The 18,564-nt window shown below is 39.4% G+C and overlaps 1 protein-coding gene across 9 annotated transcripts in view; it reads left to right on the forward strand.

Moving 5' to 3' along the window:
* The window catches only part of TNS3 (tensin 3), a 187,496-nt gene that overhangs the window by 91,118 nt on the left and 77,814 nt on the right, over positions 1–18,564 (forward strand). For 7 of the 9 annotated variants that reach the window (XM_074575680.1, XM_074575679.1, XM_074575682.1 and 4 more), the window contains 6 exons: positions 2,571–2,683; positions 3,744–3,804; positions 3,941–4,016; positions 6,132–6,261; positions 7,232–7,297; positions 9,736–9,840. In XM_074575680.1, the coding sequence (XP_074431781.1) occupies positions 2,571–2,683; positions 3,744–3,804; positions 3,941–4,016; positions 6,132–6,261; positions 7,232–7,297; positions 9,736–9,840 (551 nt within the window). The remainder of the gene's footprint in view (positions 1–2,570; positions 2,684–3,743; positions 3,805–3,940; positions 4,017–6,131; positions 6,262–7,231; positions 7,298–9,735; positions 9,841–18,564) is intronic. The other 2 variants (XM_074575683.1, XM_074575677.1) reach the window with 1 other exon arrangement.

Raw genomic sequence — 18,564 nt, forward strand, 5'->3', positions numbered from 1 at the left:
CCTTTTGTACCACACTGTTATCTACATGTGTTCTAAATGCATTGCTTGTTAATAAAAAGAGATGTCACAATCTATTTCTTAATTCCTTAAAGATAATCATAAACTCATTTTTCTGTGGCATAAATTATGTGTATGGAATGTGTGTTGGTTGGTGTGCAATAAAGATCTTATAACCACTTGTTTGGAGTTGCTGCAGATTATGCATCTACTCCGTGTCCATGCTAGTAAATGTTTGTTAAAGCAGGCATTATTCATTCTCTCTGTCTGGATGTCTTACCTTTTCAGTCCGGCCGCATGAATAAGGTGGAGTGAGGACTCAAAGTAAGCACTTTGGAAAGTGAATAGTTCTGGGGTTTGTTCTTTACCTCATTTTGACGAGAGGTAATGAAGGATTCAGTACCAAAAGAGATTGATATCCATCAGACAAGTAATTGTGATATAGGTGAATCTTCTTTTAGAAACATAAAATATCAACTGCATTTGATTTAATAATTCTGTTTGGTTTTGGTCTTAATCAGCATGTATACAGTAGTTTTTTTAGGAGTTGTTTTCAAGGATAAGGCTTTGCTAGTAATTGAAACAGAAAATTAAGTAGTAATAGTAACATAAGGCATTTGGTTTTGTTAATCTTTAAATAAGAAAAACTTTTCTCTTGCTTCTTGAACCCATTTGGTGACCTGCATAGCTCTCTTCCACTTGAAAAATAGTAATACAGCATTGCATTAGCCTTGAAATCAACTTTTCATAACCAGAAGTTTATTGGCCTCTTTGGGGTTTTTTTTCCAGTTTTATGCCTGCATATATGTGATTGCATTTTAATAATAAGGATCCGAGGGTGGTGCCTACCATAGATGTTCTTAATCTTCCCATCAAGAATCCTTTTGCAGCAGGCCTATTTCCCTTACAGCCAGGGACCGTCACCGCAGCCTTCGTGAATGGTGTGTGAGGGCAGTGTTTACAACCATGTTGACGGAAAGCTTCAGTAGCTACTAACTTAGGTGATCTCTAGGCGAGCCCTATAGTTAGAGACAACGTTGGTGTAAATGGTGGTATCTAGCTTTCCTACCCTTTTCAAGGACGCTCGCTTATTTCTTCTGGGGGGGCAGTGGGAGGGAATTAACATGAAATTAACAGCTTTGCTTACTGGTACTGATAATTGTGGCCATTAAGTGCATCAGTCCTGAAAATACCACTTAGCTCTTCCCCACCGCTAGTTGGATGCTGTAACAGAGGCAGGAAAAGCAGCTTATAGATCAGATCTCCTATTCTGAATCCATTCTGACAGTACGTAAAGTGGATACTTATTCTCAGATAAGCACTTGAAGGTTTGCCTGAGTAAGAAGTGCAGAAACAGACCCTTCATATTTAAAAATTTCTCATAAACCTTTAGGATAAATCTTTGAACGTGCTTCTCAAAAATAAGCAAAATGCCTATAAGCCTACTAAATGCACTGCATTGAGAAAGGTGTTCAAAAATTCAGTCAAATTTTGGGAATAATTAGAACCAGGTCATGGTAGAGAAAAAACATTGAAACTGAGAGGTCACTGTCAAAATGTTGTACCACACTGTTTTTTTTTGTCATGTAGATGTGGCAATTTGTAAATTTGTGCTTTTCATGTACCAAATATTTTCAGAAGGAGTGAAGGAAAGCAAAAAGCTTTCAAAATAAAGTGGGCTTTGCTAGCTGTCTATAAGATGAAACTTATTTTAAACCACTACAACCCCCATTCTGGGGTAGTAAAGCTGTTGTTGGGCAGGGTATCTTTAGTTGTGGTGTTACCAGGAGCGTGCAGTAAGGGATTGGTTAATGTGATATGTGCATAAAGGGGCAAAAAGAGGTGATTTTCTTTTTTTCTGTACATTCCTGAGAGAAGTTAAATGAAGGTCGTATAATGAGCATGGAAGAAAAGGGGACTCAAAGCCAGCAGAAAAATTAAAGGAGACAGACTTCCCTTGGTCCTTTAAGGAGATAAGAGGCATTTGTTTAACACGCACTGCACTGATGTTCACTTGCATAGACTTGCCAGGTATTAAATAGCAGAAATACGATGATGTTCAAGTTGCTATTGTAGTTTTCCTCTGTTTGGTGCTGAATGAGCTCACTTACCATTATGAAGATGCTATTTGTCTGCATTGGCCTTAACGCTAAGATTTCTGGCGAGGATGCTTCTTGCTCTTGTTTTAATGAGGTGCGTTTTTCTGTAAATGGAGTGGGACACGTGTCATGCTGCTGGGAAAATCAGTTGGGACCTTCAGTTGCAACTAGAAATGTATACCAAAATGATTGACTTTGCTGCCTCTGCTAGTTACTTTCTTACTTAGAGTAGTGATAAAATAAATAAAATGAAGACATCAACAATAGTGATGTAATAGCTGTGGATTTAATAAAGTGGTAAATTAAAGTGTCTCTTTATGCTATTTTGGGAAGGTTGTTCTCTTGGAGTTATGTGTAATGTCACAATGCTATTCACTACCCACGGCTTAGAAATATTCATGTGTAAAGAATGTATTTCCCTGATATGGTTGCATTACTGGCTTTATTTAATTCAAATAAATTTTGTATTTTTAGATACGTGCAATTCTTAAGTGGCCTTTTATCTGGATCTGTGAAAATGAATGCAACTCCTCTTTTCCTGCACTATGTTATCCTTCATGGCATCCCGAGCTTCGATGCTGGGGGAGGTAAATTACCTAACTTTTCCTATCCAAATGTAGGCTGAAAGTCTCGTTTTATTTGGGAGCTTTCTAGAAAGCCTGCATGAATCTCAAAGTAGAGTTGATGCTCCTTGGTATCAGTCCAAATACTCCCAATAAAAGAACCAGAAGAGGAATATCCTAAGAGTAAAAAGTACAGCAGGGGAAATAAACTTCTTGTCCTTTGTTAAATGAAGAGTTGATGCTATTCATGTCTGCCTGGTTTCTGAACAGTTGTGATCCTATTCCCTGCAAAAGAGCTGAGAACCTATAATCTATTTTCTGTTTTGCGATTGGATTTTCTGTGGAAAAGCCATTTGAATATGGTGTGCTTCTAAGGTGGCCTGCTATAATAAGTGGCTTTAAAATGAAAATGCTAAACCAAGATATTGTGCTAGAGCATAGTCAAGGAGTATAACTATTTTTATTGTCTGAGAGTTAAATAGCACGTCTTTTGAAATGTCATCAGCATGAATTTGCAGTGCTCCATTGTCATTGTTGTTTAGTCTGCTTTTATTTCTAAAATAACTATTTCAATAAAGACAACGTATTTTTTTTTTTGTAAGAAACATAAGGGACTTTCTAGTTTTGAAACAAAATTCTAGATCAAACACTTGTTTAATTTTGAAAACACTTTTTATTTTGTTTGGGTGTTGGTTTTGGTTTTCTGTTTTGTTTTGGCCATTCTCTTTCTTCCCTTAATAATTTTCTTTTTCTGCAGAAAAAGTGGGAAGGAAGGAAGACAGGCATCTAATAAGGAGCGAAATGTTCCCTCTTTCGTTCCTTGCCGTAATCCTTTAAAATCCACTTCTCCGTAATTCAGAACTAGTCTGAAGATCAGGGAAAAGCAACTTTTTTCATAAAATATAATGAAATACTTTTCTGGGGGAAAACGAACCTGTCAAAGCCAATTTTGCTTTGGAGGACATTTTGACGGTCAGCATTGTGCCGCTTTGCTCAGTATGGATGTGCATGAGGCTTCCTAGTTGTAATATTCAGATAAAGGAAAATAATTACAAAACAGTCTTTTCTGTTGACTTCTTTTCAGCTTGCCGGCCTTTTCTGAAGTTATACCAGGCTATGCAACCAGTTTATACATCTGGAATATAGTAAGTCGTAAGCGTTTTCCTGTAGGTTTGGATCCAGGTATTAATTCTCATAGTAGCAGAATTACATAGTCTTTTTTTTCCGTTGTTTTTGTTTCTTTAATGCATAAATTTTATTTTTCTTTTCTCTCCTGTAAAGTAGCCTAGGGCCAGAAAGTCAAAGCCGAATCTGTATTGCTTTAGACCCTGCCCAGCTTTTGAAGGGAGATATTATGGTAAGTGATTTGTGTGGAATGAAAATCCACTAAACTGTGCCATTTAGTTTACGGTCTCTGACCTGTTTTGCATTCTTGTAAAAAAATAAATTGAGCAAATGGTTGCGGACATACTACAAAATAGGTTAAGTTAATTTAGTCATCGTCCTTGAGTCCTATAGGAATCAAAATGCCTGTAGAACTCAAACTAGAAGGTTTTTAGGAGCCAAGTCAATCGCTCTCAGCATTCCCATTTCATAGCATCACCAAGTACAGTAAGGCCTGTATCACTGTTTTCTTCATAAAAATTGCTTTGGGGAGTATTTGTAACTTGGCATTAAAATACCTTTATCCCATAACTTGGCAGACAACATGCTCAATTGTAAAATTATATGCTGTAAGGAAAATACCTAACTAATTCTAAATTGTTTTGGGACTCAAAAAGATGCGATACCAAATAAAAGCTTTCTGATTCTATAAGCACATGGCAGTATTTTAAAAGGAATTTATGTGCACTACTATAGTGGGTGTAATTCAATGTGTGCAAAGCATAACTATGGTTGAATCCAGCACTATCATTTTAAAACTTTCTGCTTTCTCTCTTGCTTGTCATACGCAGTTACGCACAGAGAAAGTAAAGATAGTTTCTGCGCCTTTCAGTGTGTTAAACTAAAAGGACAGAAGAACATGTGAAACGAATGGTGGGGGGAAGTACTGTCAGAAAGCATTCCTGGTCTATTGCTAGTATGAATGTTGTGTTGGACTAAAAGAAAATAGATCCCTTCAATAGGCAGGGATTCATACACTATGCTAATTTTAGTGGGTGTAAAACACTGTTTAAAATGAGCAAATACTTTTTTACCTGGTGCTACCACTACGCTGTATGGGATTCTCTTAAAAAAACAAACAAACAACTCTAAATCCTCACTTTCCGATAATGTAATGCTTACTTGCATAGAGGATCTCCCAGCCATTTTACAGGGTTAGGAATATGTGATTTGCATAGAGAATACCTGAAAAAAACCCTTCTCTTGTACATGGGCTGAAATATTTCAGAAGTTATCTTATGTGCCATGTATATGGTCAACACTGATTAACTTCTGGAATTTAAGTTATCATGGTGTTACTGTAAAGAAGGGTAGAGAGCAACGGCTTATGTTAGATTTTTCAAATCCTCCAGTGAGAAGAATTTCATAACTATGCTTTAATCCCAGCTTTCAGAAGCATCCCCCTTAAGCCCCTCGTCTTTCTTGTGTTACTTCAGTTTGAACAACTGCTCTTCAGTTATTCAGTATTTTCTGTCTAGGGTGCTTTTTTCAGTCTGCCTTAAAAAAAAAAAAAGGTGATTTTTGTTGTTACTGGAATACATTAAAAAGACATCTGCTTTATCATAAAATCCTGATATCATCAGGATAATACTGTAAAATTTTCAGTCCTGTGACTAAGGTTACCAAAATTTTCATGTGTTCCTGTAAGAAGGCTGAGTGGCTCTGTATTACAGTTGGCTCAGAGAATTAGTGGGTAAATATCCATAGTTCTAGTCTAGGGAAGGTGTTAGAGAGTAAGTGTATTGTGTTCACCTTTAGATGTTGGAATTCATACTAGGTGTTATTTTTAGAGTTCCGTGTTGTTCTAGCCAAGGTGTCAGAACTACTACCAACTTCCCACAGTAACATAAAACAAGATCCTGTCATCACTAGAGTAGGTTTTTAAAAAGTCCTAAGATAGATGTAATCAGCTTGCAGGCTTGCTTCTAAAAACTCTGCATATTATTCAGTTATTTTGAAATGAGTGTGCTATAATTCAGTTTTACGTTAATTTGTGACAGTGAAGAAGTATGGATACAAGTCATCATTCCAACATTGTACTGACATGTGCCGTGATTTTTGAATTGTAATCTACTGATTAGTGACTGATAGTGATGAAAACAGTAATTATTATTTTTACACATCTAGAGCTATCTTGCCTTGGGCTTGTATAATTTGAAGCAATTGAATAATGCATACCCTGCTTGTTACAACATCGGAGGTGTCCGCAGTAAATTGCGCTGTGGCTGCTTTATTTAGCAACTAATGCATATGCACACAGTTGTTTAGATTCGTAAGAAATTACTTCCTGACATGTTTCTCTTTCTAGCTGAAGTGTTATCACAAAAAATACCGGTCAGCTACTCGTGATGTGATTTTTCGCCTTCAGTTTCACACTGGAGCTATTCAAGGACACAGCCTAGTGTTTGGCAAAGAGGATTTGGACAATGCCAGCAAAGGTACTTGCCTTCTGTGGTTGGTTAGCTGCATATGTGTGCGGGCGTGCATGTGTGTGCCTGTGTATGTGATCATCTCCAAGACCTGTTTTCAAAAGGATTCTTCGTTTTTTCATCCCTGTTTTTAGGGAAAGGGGAGCTGCTTTGTGTTAGTTAACTCATAGCATGTAACATAGGGAAACTCCTAATGAGGAGAAAAGCTCTTCAAGTGACTTATCAAAATAATTCAGATACTCCTACATAGTTCTTATTGCCTCCTCTCACATTTGTAAAAACAACAGACACGTGTGTAAAATGGTGACTCTGTTAGTTACCATTACAGAACTAAGCTGATCCCTTTTTTGGCTGATGAAAACAGTCACAAAGTCTGATACTGTGTTTGTGACCTAGTCTGCTTGAGTATGGAGGTCTTTTAAGATGCTTCAGAATATCCAAAAATGGAGGTAAAGTTTTCAGACATATTCGAAAACGTGTTGTGCCAGTCTTCGTATTTTCCAAATTATTATTACTTCAGTTTTATTTTGTATGCGGGATTATAACTCCCTCACCCTATGCTACTGGCAAACTAAAATCAAATATTTTCCTGCAATGTAGGGCTACACAAAAGTGCTGTGGTGAAGTACTGCAGTTTAGCCAATATAGAGAACAATTTTAGTTTTCTCCTGGGTGTGTTTTTCTTTAAAACCAAAGCCAGCCATGTCTGTCTAGAGAGGTTTGTGAACTGTACCTATATTCCACTTTTGACTGTTCTTGGAAGTAAACAAAACTCCAGCTGACACTTACGTGATCTTTTCTGGAGAACGTGTGGGGCAAAGAATGTGGCTTTTCAAGAAGCAAATCTCTAAACTGCAAGTGAGAAGGGGAGAGTGATGAGGGTACGTATATTAATAGCTATGGAGAATCCTGATTTCTGAGGGCCTTGGGACTGCTTTGCTGGGAGGTAGCTTGCTGAAATACTACCCTTTGTTTTCAGATGACCGTTTCCCTGATTATGGCAAAGTGGAGTTAGTGTTTTCAGGAACTCCAGAGAAAATTCAAGGTGAGTGCATCTGTGTAAAACATGCATGGTTTAGGTAGCTTGGCTCAGCATAAGTGACAGCAGTGGCCTGTCCCATAACCTTTTTTGGATGTTGTCATAACTGATAATATTTGCAGTGGTGAAGTTTGGACTGTCTTCAGTTTAGCATAAAGAGGTACAGCTGTAGTTTTGTTGGAAATGCTTCTGCTCTGAAGTTGGCTTGTAGGGTATATCCTGTATGCCTCCAGAATTCTATTGTAATATGTCTAAGGTTGTAGATAATTATGATCTGCAATAAGAACTTAAGATCATGCTTTATATTGCAGTTTAATTGTGTTAACGGATGCGTTCTTCCTCATTTTATGGTGTCCCGAAAAGTATGGATTTTGCCTAAGACTGAATGAAACCCAAATAACTGTCTACCTCTACATATTCACACTCAGTGTCCTGTGAATTGCATGTTTTCCTTTTTTCCTTTTTTTTTTTTTTCCCCACCAGTTTGATCACTTAGAAACTTGTAGTAGCAGCCAGTAAGAAGCTGGATTCTATCCAGATGAACACAAAGATCTCACTTAGCTTGTTGGAAAGCCATATAAGAAAAACAGTTTTATAAATAAATGTTTCCAGCTTGTTCTAAAAATTTCTGGATAGTAAATGCTTGAAGAGGGGCCAGTTGACATGTCTGAAAAAGGATGAAAATTTTTTCAAGTCTCCTTGCCTTAGATGGCAAATCAGAGGTGTGTTTTTTACCAGGCTCCAAGTTGTTGGAAAGTAAGGTTCTAAGTAATTGGAAATTTGTATTCAATTGCTATCGAAGGGATTAACTGGCTAGGAAGAAGAGTTCACCTTGAAACATTTATTTACAATTTCTGGAAAATTACTTTTCCACATCTGAAAATCTTACAGAATCATAGAATAACTGCAGGGTATCTCTAGTCCATTCTCCTGCTGAAAGTAGGGTCCTCTGTGAGATCGGACCGGGTTGCCCAGAGCTTTGTCCAATCAAATCTTGAAAACCTCCAAGGATGGAGACCTCAATGGGCAGACTGTTCCAATGTCCGACTGTTCTCACAGTGGATTTATTTTCTCTTATGTTGACTCTAAATTTCTCTAGATTCAATTTATGCCAGTTCCGTGTAGTCCTTCCACCTTGCTCCCACCTGTCTCTGTCTCCTCCGCAGCCTTTGGGGGGCTGCTGTCAGGTAGCCCTCAGGACCATCTCATCTCTGGACTTCTTCAGCCCTGGTCCCTCAGCCTTTCCTCACAGGGCAAGTCCTTCAGTCCTGACCACCCTGGTTGCCCTCCCCTGAACTTGCTTCACTGTATTTATATCTCTCTTGTATTGTGTACCTTGAAACTGGACACAGTATTCTAAAAAATAACTGACTGTGATACAGTTTTTAAGAAAGAATGTGCTTGCCAAGAAGATGAGACACCTAAATATTGAAGTAACAAACTTCATAAATCTGCCTTGTGACAAATGTCATCACAGAAACTCTCTACAGATGGCTTTTTTTCTGCCTGCGTATAAAGGTACAAGACCATAGCATTCTTGTCCTTCTAATTTTAACTACCCTTGTTTTGAAAGCCACAGCATGCACGTAACACTCTGCTGCTTTAGAACAATCTACAATAGGGCTTGCTTCTCCAGACATAGCCAAAAAGTTGATAACTGAGGATTTCTTTGTTCCCTAATCTAGATAGAGAAGCAAAGGCAGAAAGCCGATTTGATTTGTATCGGTGTCAAAGCCAAGTCCAAGGTCATGACTTCTTGATGTCTGTGCTATGCTTTTGAATCACTGGACCGCACCTAAATTCCTCATGGTATACATTTAAAAGCTGAATATTATCTTATGCCTTGTTAAGGGCACAAAAACGTGGGTTACTGCTGAAAATTCCAGGTATGTTTGGCAGAGCCTACTTAGGTGCAGCAAAACACATTTAAGGCAAGCCACCCAATCTCAGGTTCTGCCAGGAGGCTGGAGAATGGATGAAACAGTATAGTTGGCGCCTTGGGGGAACTGGGAGGGACACAGAGTGGCAGTTTTCAACTCCCTCTATTCATATTTAGCGATAAGTTGCTGTGGTATCAGAATGATAATCTGTAACAGAGTTGTATGTTATCATTCCTTTAGTACCAGCTCATTACAGGTGCTTGTGGTTTTATTCTGATCCAAGTTATCACAGGGGCTGATCAAAGTTATCACAGCTACATCACTATCAAGAAGCTCGAGATAAAATTCTCTGCTTGTATCTTCTGTAATGAAACATAAATTAAGGGTTTTCTTAGCTGGTTTATATAACCTTTCTTCCCTTATTGCTGCTTCTTACGTTTCGGAATATGGTACTGCAGTTTAGGGAGCAAATTTGTGTCAGAAGGCCACATGCATATGTGCTTGTATATCACTACAAACACGGCTGTGATAATTTTTGGTCTCAAACAGATTTTTATTTTTCAGGATATGAAGACCTTCAGAATGACTATGGAGTGATAGTTGATTACAATACCTCAGACCCACTAATACGCTGGGATTCCTACGAAAATATGAGCCCTGATGGGGAAGGTGAGTAATTCAGTCACATGAGACCAAGGCAAAACCTTTTGCAACTGTGCCAGAGCTTTTGAAAGGGAGGAAGGAAAGCTCATTTGCTGGAACCTAATGCCACTTCACTGATGGTATTAAGTAGCTGTTTATCCTTCCTTATTTAGCTTCAGTGGTTGTTATGGAAAGAAAGCTGTAGTAGTTGTTCAAGAGAAATTTTGCTGATGCACTGAATTGGACTGAGACACACCTGATTGATACGAGTTACTTTATTATTTGTAAATTTGCCTAATTTTTTTTTTCTTCTAAAGCTTCTAGCTGGAATCCCAATATAGAATTTTAAGAACAATGAAATGATGTGGTGAGTTTGCAGCCTTCAGTACTTAGTATGTTATCTGGAGTGTTGCAGGAGGTACACTAGGCTGTAAAGTTATGCATAAACAAACAGCAAAGGATGTGCATATTTGCATATTTCCCCTCATAAATTCACCTGTTTCCGAATTGCCCTTTTATTTCTCAGATTTTTCTTCTGTAATCTGCTGATACATGCAGAGGATGAAAGCCTCCAGTAGCGACCTCCAGATCGTGACTCCAGTGTGGGTGCTTTCCTGGTGTTTTGCTTGAGTAAATGTTGTGCTTTTAGTGGATATAGTTTTCCTGTAAGGACTCTGGATGTCACACCTGTCCCTCCACACCTCAGTGTGCATGCAAGCCTGACATTGTTGCAAGTAAAAACATGAGAGAAGGTATTGAATGGATGCCAAAGGTCTTGTTTTTACAACTCTCCTGTTACGAAATGAGAGCGAGATAGAGCTAGGATACTTAATTAGCTGCTCTCTAGGCTCTGTTTCTGTTGATTTTTTACAACCTGAACTCAGCATTGACCATCTAATGACTACATCAGTGAAGGTCTTAGGGGCAGAGGCGTACTGGGAACTTGACTTCTTTCCACTGCATCACTCCTGTACAGGAGTACTTCCTCATCTACAGCAGACCCCGATCTGCCCAAAACTAGGGGAAAACAGAGGCTAGGAAGAGAACAATCATTTGGCACTGTTATGTGGGGTAGATAGAGCGCTCCATAGGGATTCATCAGAAGTTTTATAGTTGAATAAGACTCTGCAGTGTCTTTTAGAAGGAGAGTGACATCAGAGAGACTGAATCTTGACAAAAAAAAGATGTCTCAATTTCTACTCAATTCAGGTTCCATATCATTTGCTTTTTTCTCTGCATCCTTTTCCCCCCCCTTTGTATATACGTAGCTCTCAGCAAGCAATGCATTGATGTCAAATATCTTTTAATTGCTAAGATTGATTGGATAGATGGATTTGACCTTCCTATCCTCGTGCCTTGCATTGTAGGTAACTACAGCAGTACAGGAAATTGAAAACAGAGATAAATGTGTAGTCAGCACACCGTTGGAAGATACAGAACTGTATGCTGCTCATGTCTTGTAGAAGACTTTATCATAGACCATTCACAAGTACAAGCACAAGCTTGTTTTCCTGATGTTCGGAAGTTGTATGTGCCACTTAATAGGCTTTTATGTGTAATTCTTGTGCATGATGTATGAATTACCTGAGATACAACATAAGTATGATGTGTTAGCATCGATATTGAGAAGTTTATTGTGCATCTGCAGAGAAGTCACTAGAGTTGAAGCTAGAGAATATACCATGAGAACATGAGATGTGTCCAGATACTTCCGCCCCCAAGCAAGCATTTAGGAGGCAGGATGTTATCCTGCGATGCTCAACAACAGAATTGCAGGCAGGGCATTTGTCTCTTCATAGGTTGGGCAAAAGATTAGGAGGGGCTGAAGCACATACGCAGGGGACAGCTAGATTTTTTTCTTAAGGGTGAGATTTGTACTCAGCACAAAGGTAAGCTTAGTCTGCTGCTGGAGGTGAACGTAGTTTGCTTAGTTCTTCTTTTACGTAGGATATATAAACACCAGGACAGACTTTTCTTATGGTTAGTTATAACGATTAAATATTGTGCTTTTGCATTAAAAAGATGTACTGATCCTAGTTTTCAGCACAGATGAGAGACCACTAAGAGGAGGTGTTCATTTCACATCCAGAAAGTGAGCAAAGTCAAAAACCTTAGTGTCTGAAGCCCTTAGCTACAATCCTGAGGCAGAGAGTGAATCTTCTCTGTACCTCAAAAAAGATGTGGTTCATTTGAAAATCTGCATAACAGTGGTGGTATGTTTAAGATTCAGGGAAGTCACATATAGATTGCCTGTTTCAGATCTGCTCCGTGTTAAGTTAAACTCCTAGCCTTATGTAGGAACTGGTCTTCAGGCTTTTACTTGTACCTGGTTTCCCACAGGAATTTAAATAGGAATAACATGAGATAGGAGTGTGACAGATGATTTCCGTATTACAGTTATACACACCTTTTCGTTAATTTCAAAAATGTGTGCCTGTGAAATTCCAGATCAAGGTGGCCAGGAAGAGCAGCAGAGCTTTGTGAAATGAACAGGGTTTGCTTTGTAGGTATATGTGTGTCTGGAATTGCTATTTCTGAGCGGATATGTTAAAATGGAGAATTAGAAGTGAACAAAAAAGCAGTACGTCTCTTTTGAAATCCTATACCTATTTGGCCTTGTTACCAAAAGAACAATTGATTAAAGGACAAGGTAAAAGAAGAATGTACCCAAAGTGTCTTGGTTTGTGGGCATGATACAGTATGGCAGACAGAAACAATTGCCTTTTAAATGATCTTGAACCCTTTTATGGTAATAAGGTTGTGTATATTTGTCTTGAATATAGCCAGGCTTTGGGCAGTTTACTCTCTGGATTTAGTTCCTTGTCCCTCATTCTTAATCGTATAGGAATTTTGACAATTGGACAGCAATAAATGGTTTGGATTTCTTTTCATAAATACTGTTTCTCTTCAGGTCCCTTGGGAAGTGTCTCTTGTATATTGTATTAATGGTCCTCCATAATAGACTGAAGATTTTATTAAGTTTCTTGAGCAGTATGTTAGCACGAGAGATTTCTGTTAAGCTGATTTAAAAGTATGCAGTCAAACTTAGCATTTGGAACCACAAGAATCAGGTGGTCTTCCTGCTGCCATGTAGAAGTCTGAGATAATTGCCATTGGCATTCTTGTGGTTTTAAAGTCATGGTACTCATCAAGTCTTGCGTGTGTTTTGTTGGCAGGAAGGAACAGAAATGACTTTTGATCTTGCTGACTGCCCTTTTTTTTTTCCTTTGCCCTAAGGCATCACTTAGCATACAATAGATGTGTATGGATTTACAGAAGTTGCTCATTTGCTGCAAAATAGCAAGTTGACCACAAAGATATACCACCTGTAGCCACAAATGAATAGTATCTTCTGTTATGTCAAGAGATTTAAATGTGTCCTAATTCCTCTTGATAATCATGTTTTTCATTTTATAATTTGGATGTTGTAGCTCACATACTTTCAGCCACACTTCAGTGTCTCTCTTCCTTTTGATTGCTAAGGTCATATGTGTCTCTTTTATATTTAGACTGATTTGGGGATTGGGATTGTTCATGATAATATTTTGGGAGTAGTTTGAAGTGAAGTGGTGGACTAAACTCGTGGGCTTAGGAGCTATTGTTATCATTAAAAACTAGAAAAAACAATTACTGCTTGTAATTATGGCATTTGGGGCAGGGAGAGGGGGAGTAGTGATAAATGAAGATGAAGTATTTTCTATGGGAACAGAAAGTTGAAAGAAACAAGTAATCCCTTATTCCTTCCCCCTCCCTGAAAAACCTTTCGTATTCTTTGCACTTACTAATATTTCTCTTGCTCTCTTAAATACCAAATGACAACTAGTTTTGAAAAAAGCTCTCCCTCCGACCAGAGGGAAGAGGTAAATGGAAAAGATTTGACTTGTCTTTTGTTGAGTGGGTTTTTTTGTGGTGTGGGTTTTTTGTTTTTTCTTTTTTAGTTCTCAATGGTGATTTTCGTGATTATTACTTGTCATAGTAAGAAATACCAAAGAGATACTTGCTGAAAATGCAAGTCTCCTTTTGGATAGGAACCATCAGTTAACCCACTGGTGGATCCTGGTACAAGGCTGGGCTCTGAGGTGTTCTGAAAATAAAATCAGAGATATTAAAAATAAATATCAAATGCATTGCCAAAGAGCAGAAACTCATTTTGATAGAGAAGATGAATAATTGGAAGAAAAGATGACTGTTGTTGTTCCTTTTGCACTGCTTTATCTCAGGTTTATTCTAAGTATCCTGATAGCACACTAAGATTATTCTAGAGAGAGAATGACTCTACCATGAAGGAACAACTCTGTCTTAAGATGATCACTGTTTGATGTGTGTGACTGGGATGCTATACTGCCATTTGTGTGTGCGGCATTCAGTTAGTCAAGATACAGGATTTTATTTTGGTTTGGTTTGTTTGTTGGTGTTTTTGGGTTTTTTTCCATAAAGAAAACTGGTAAGCATCAACGGTTATATTTGGCCAGAACAATATTTGATTTAGTTTCACTGAATTCAATGGATTGGGAACAGAAATGCACCTGGTTCTTGTTCGGTGTTCCATTTTACAACATTTCACTTATTTTAACAACCAGGAAATCCTTCTGCACTCTCTTGTCTGCCAGCTGTACAATCTGTGGAAAGAAGAGAACATTCGCACATGTTAGAAATTGTGTAAAATTGACAAGAGAAAGACTTTCAGCCAGTCTTTACAAGGCAGGAACTTCAGTATCCTTCTCAACAGAACCTCGCTGTTTCTTAGCAAAGTGGGTTTGCTTGCTTAACAGTGTTTGATAATTAAAGAAGAAACAACCTTGGAAACAAATGGATGTTTCTAATTCAAGCCAAATAGGGTATGGCTGAGTGAATCCAAATTCCTACATCTTGAGAGTGTTGCTTTACAGATTTTTCTAGCCTTTTGTAACTGTAATCAACACCGGTTAGTCAAAAATTGCTAAATATTTATAAACTGGTTTGTCCTTCTCTTTTTCTTTTTATAAAGGAAAGTATCTGAGAAGTGTCTCCAGGCAGGCAGTAACCAACATTCTGGTATGCACCCGTGTCATATGATTAGATGGGATGTTTAACTTTTATTGAACTTTTTTCTCCTCTTCAACCCAAAGTAAATAGCTATTCAATAGGGAGGTGCCCTCTCATGTAGTTAAACACTTGTTTTCCAAGAAGGCCCCTACAGTATTGCAAAACTCAAGGACTGAGGCAAAATTGCTTGGCTTTGGTACCTTAACAGGAATACAGATGCCTACCAAGAAAACAGCAGATTTGATACCATTTCAGGTGAGTGAAACTGAAAGATATATTGATAGTGAATAAATGGTAATTCCAGCTTTTAGTCACCAGCTGGGTACAGTATTCTTTCAGACAAAGAGAGATTTGTTAGAAGGTAGGGATGAAAAGGTGTCTTGCAACCATTTCCCCTCTTTCTATTTGACAGTGAAAATAGAAACATAGAATCATAGAATCCATAGAATGGTTTGGGTTGGAAGGGACCTTAAAGATCATCTAGTTCCAACCCCCCTGCCATGGGCAGGGACACTTCCTACTAGACTATATTGCTCAAAGCCTCATCCAGCCTGGCCTTGAACACCTTCAGGGATGGGGCATCCACAGCTTCTCTGGGCAACCTGTTCCAGTGTCTCATCAGCCTCACAGTAAAGAATTTCTTCCTGATATCCAGTCTAAATCTACCCTCTTTCAGTTTGAAACCGTTATCCCGCGTCCTATCACTACAGTCCCTGATCAAGAGTCCCTCCCCATCCTTCCTGTAGGCCCCCTTTAGGTACTGGAAGGCTGCTATAAGGTCTCCCCAGAGCCTTCTCTTCTCCAGGCTGAACAACCCCAACTCTCTCTGCCTGTCCTCATGGCAGAGGTGCTCCAGCCCTCTTTTCATCTTTGTGGCCCTTCGCTGGACCCGTTCCAACAGATCCATGTCCTTCTTGTGCTGAGGACTCCACCGCTGGATGCAGTACTCCAGGTGGGGTCTCAGGAGAGCAGAGGAGAGGGGCAGAATCACCTCCCTTGACCTGCTGGCCATGCTTCTTTTGATGCAGCCCAGGATGCAGTTGGCTTTCTGGGCTGCAAGTGCGCATTGCCTGCTCATGTTGAGCTTCTTGTCTGTCAGCACCCCTACGTCCTTCTCCTCAGGGCTGCTCTCAAGCCATTCTCTGCCCAACCTGTATTTGTGTCTGGGATTGCCATGACCCAGGTGCAGGACCTTGCACCTGGCCTGGTTGAGCTTCGTGAGGTTTGCACAGGCCCACCTCTCAAGCCTGTCAAGGTCCCTCTGCATGGCATCCCTTCCCTCCAGCGTGTCGACTGTGCCACACAGCTTGCTGTCATCAACAAACTTGCTGAGGGTGCACTCAATTCCACTGTTCATGTCACCGACAAGGATGTTAAACAGCACTGGTCCCAGTAATGACCCCTGAGGAATGCTGCTCATCACCGGTTTCCCCTTGGACATTGAGCCATTGACTGCAACCCTTTGAGTGTGGCCGTCTAACCAGTTCTTTATCCACCGAGTGGTCCATCCATCAAATCCATGCTTTTCCAATTTAGAGACCAGGATGTCATGCGGGACAGTGTCAAATGCTTTGCATAAGTCCAGCTAGATGACATCGGTGGTTCTCCCCTTGTCTACCAGTGCTGTGGCAACATCATAGAAGGCCACCAAATTTGTCAGGAATGATTTGCCTTTAGTGAAGCCAAGTTGGCTGTCACCAATCGCCTCCTTATTTACCATGTGCCTTAGCAGAGATTCCAGGAGGATCTGTTCCATGATCTTGCCAGGCACAGAGGTGAGACTGACCAGTCTGTAGTTCCCTGGGTCCTCCTTTTTTCCCTTTTTGAAAATGGGGGTTATGTTTCCCCTTTTCCAATCAGTGGGAACTTCACCAGACTGCCACAACTTTTCAAATATAATGGAAAGCGGCTTGGTGACTTCATCTGCCAGCTCCCTCAGGACCCATGGATGGATTTCATCCGGTCCCATGGACTTGTGTACCTTCAGGTCCCTTAGATGGTCCCGAACCTGATCTGCTCCTACAGTGGGTGGTTCTTCATTCTCATAGACCCTGCCTTTGCCTTCTGCAACTTGGGCTGTGTGGTTGGAGCCCTTGCCGGTGAAGAACGAGTGGAAAAAGTCATTCAGCACCTCAGCCTTCTCCATATCCTGGGGGACCAGGTCTCCTGTCTCCCTCCTGAGAGGGCCCTCATCTTCCCTAATCTTGCCTTTACCCCTGATGTACTTCTATAGAAAATAGAAAAAATTACCTTATAAAATGCTGCTAGCTTGAAGCAGTATCTGAAATGCTTTGGAGTGTCTGCCTTTTAATTAATGTTCTGTGAGGAAACTTATGTCTTCTATTTGTTCAAGTTTTGTATGTTAATTTTTTGAATATATATAATTTAAATCTGGGTAGTCTTCTTAATCATGAGGCTCGCAATGAGTTGGAGATAAATTGATATAAAATGTTTTCTTGTCTATGTCAGTAATATTGAATGCGAACAGAGGTTTACAAGGTTTCATTTCTACTTGTGCAGCAATAGGTAATTCTCTCTCCTCCTCCTTTAATACAGCATTGATTGTAACAGTCCTGTGGCTTAAATATTTTTTTAAGCTCAGTATGTTAGGGTCTAAATGTAAGTTCACGCAGGTGTTTTCAAGACTGCTTGATTAGCGAAGATTGCTCTGGGCTGTAATATCTTATTTTCATGTTTTGGGGTTTGGGGGGGGTTGTTAACCAAAAAAACCCTCAGTATTAGAGTATTTTGGATAGGTCAGTTAGGAGATGACAGTTAAGTTGCACTCAGGGGCCAGACTTTCAAAGCATTTACTGATTCAAAGTGACTTTTTTTGGCTCATTTTTTAAATAGTATCTCTTAAGATACACTGAACACCTTTTTGAAAGTCTTGAGTGTTTACTTAGTGCTAAGCTGAACTCCAGAACTTGGCCTGTCAAGTTCTGTTGAAAAATATTTTTTTCCTTTTACCCAAACGTGTGAACATGCCAATAAGGCAGTATCTGAAGTGAGGAATTATATGCATTTTACTTAGTGCACTGGGACGTTGATTTTGCTAGGTACTATGTGTCAGTTCTGATGAGTTTAAATTTATCTCAAGTGAAACTAGAAAACCCCTCGAAATGCTAAGTGCCAGAGAGGGACTGTTACACTTGAGATAACTATTGAAAGTCTTATGTTTGAAACCAAAGCCAGATTAGAAGTAGGGTTGCCTAGGCATTTAACCTAGGCCCCTGCTTTTTTCCATTAGCCTCCTGCCTCTGACTGCCTGTACTTCTTTCTCTTTCCTATGAATTCCTTTGCCCTTAATTTGTTAGCTCCTACTTACATATTCTCCTGTAGCTTCTCTGCCTTTCATCTGTGAAGGTTGTTTTGGCACACTTGCATCCCCACCCCTGGTATCAATGTCTTTAACAGCGCACAGGTTTATTTAACAGGTTGCGCATTCAAATACTTTCAAAGCTACTGCAGAGCCAATTAATTTGCTTTGGAAAAAAAAAAATATGCATTTTTTAATGTCCTCCAACTGATTTGTGTACTGTCTCAGTAATAGGCAGTGGTGTTATCCCAAGGATGTTAGTCACTAGCCCTTTGCCAAAGGCTTTCATAACACTTTTAGACCCAAAGACCACGGGGTGAAATTTGAGTGGTTTAACAGACGCTTATGGTACGTTCAGATGTCTTTTGCAGTTACATTTTTATAAGACTGTGCAAAAGACCTCTCTC

The sequence above is a fragment of the Larus michahellis genome, chromosome 2 (genome assembly GCF_964199755.1).
Source record: "Larus michahellis chromosome 2, bLarMic1.1, whole genome shotgun sequence".
Classification (NCBI taxonomy): Eukaryota; Metazoa; Chordata; class Aves; order Charadriiformes; family Laridae; genus Larus; species Larus michahellis.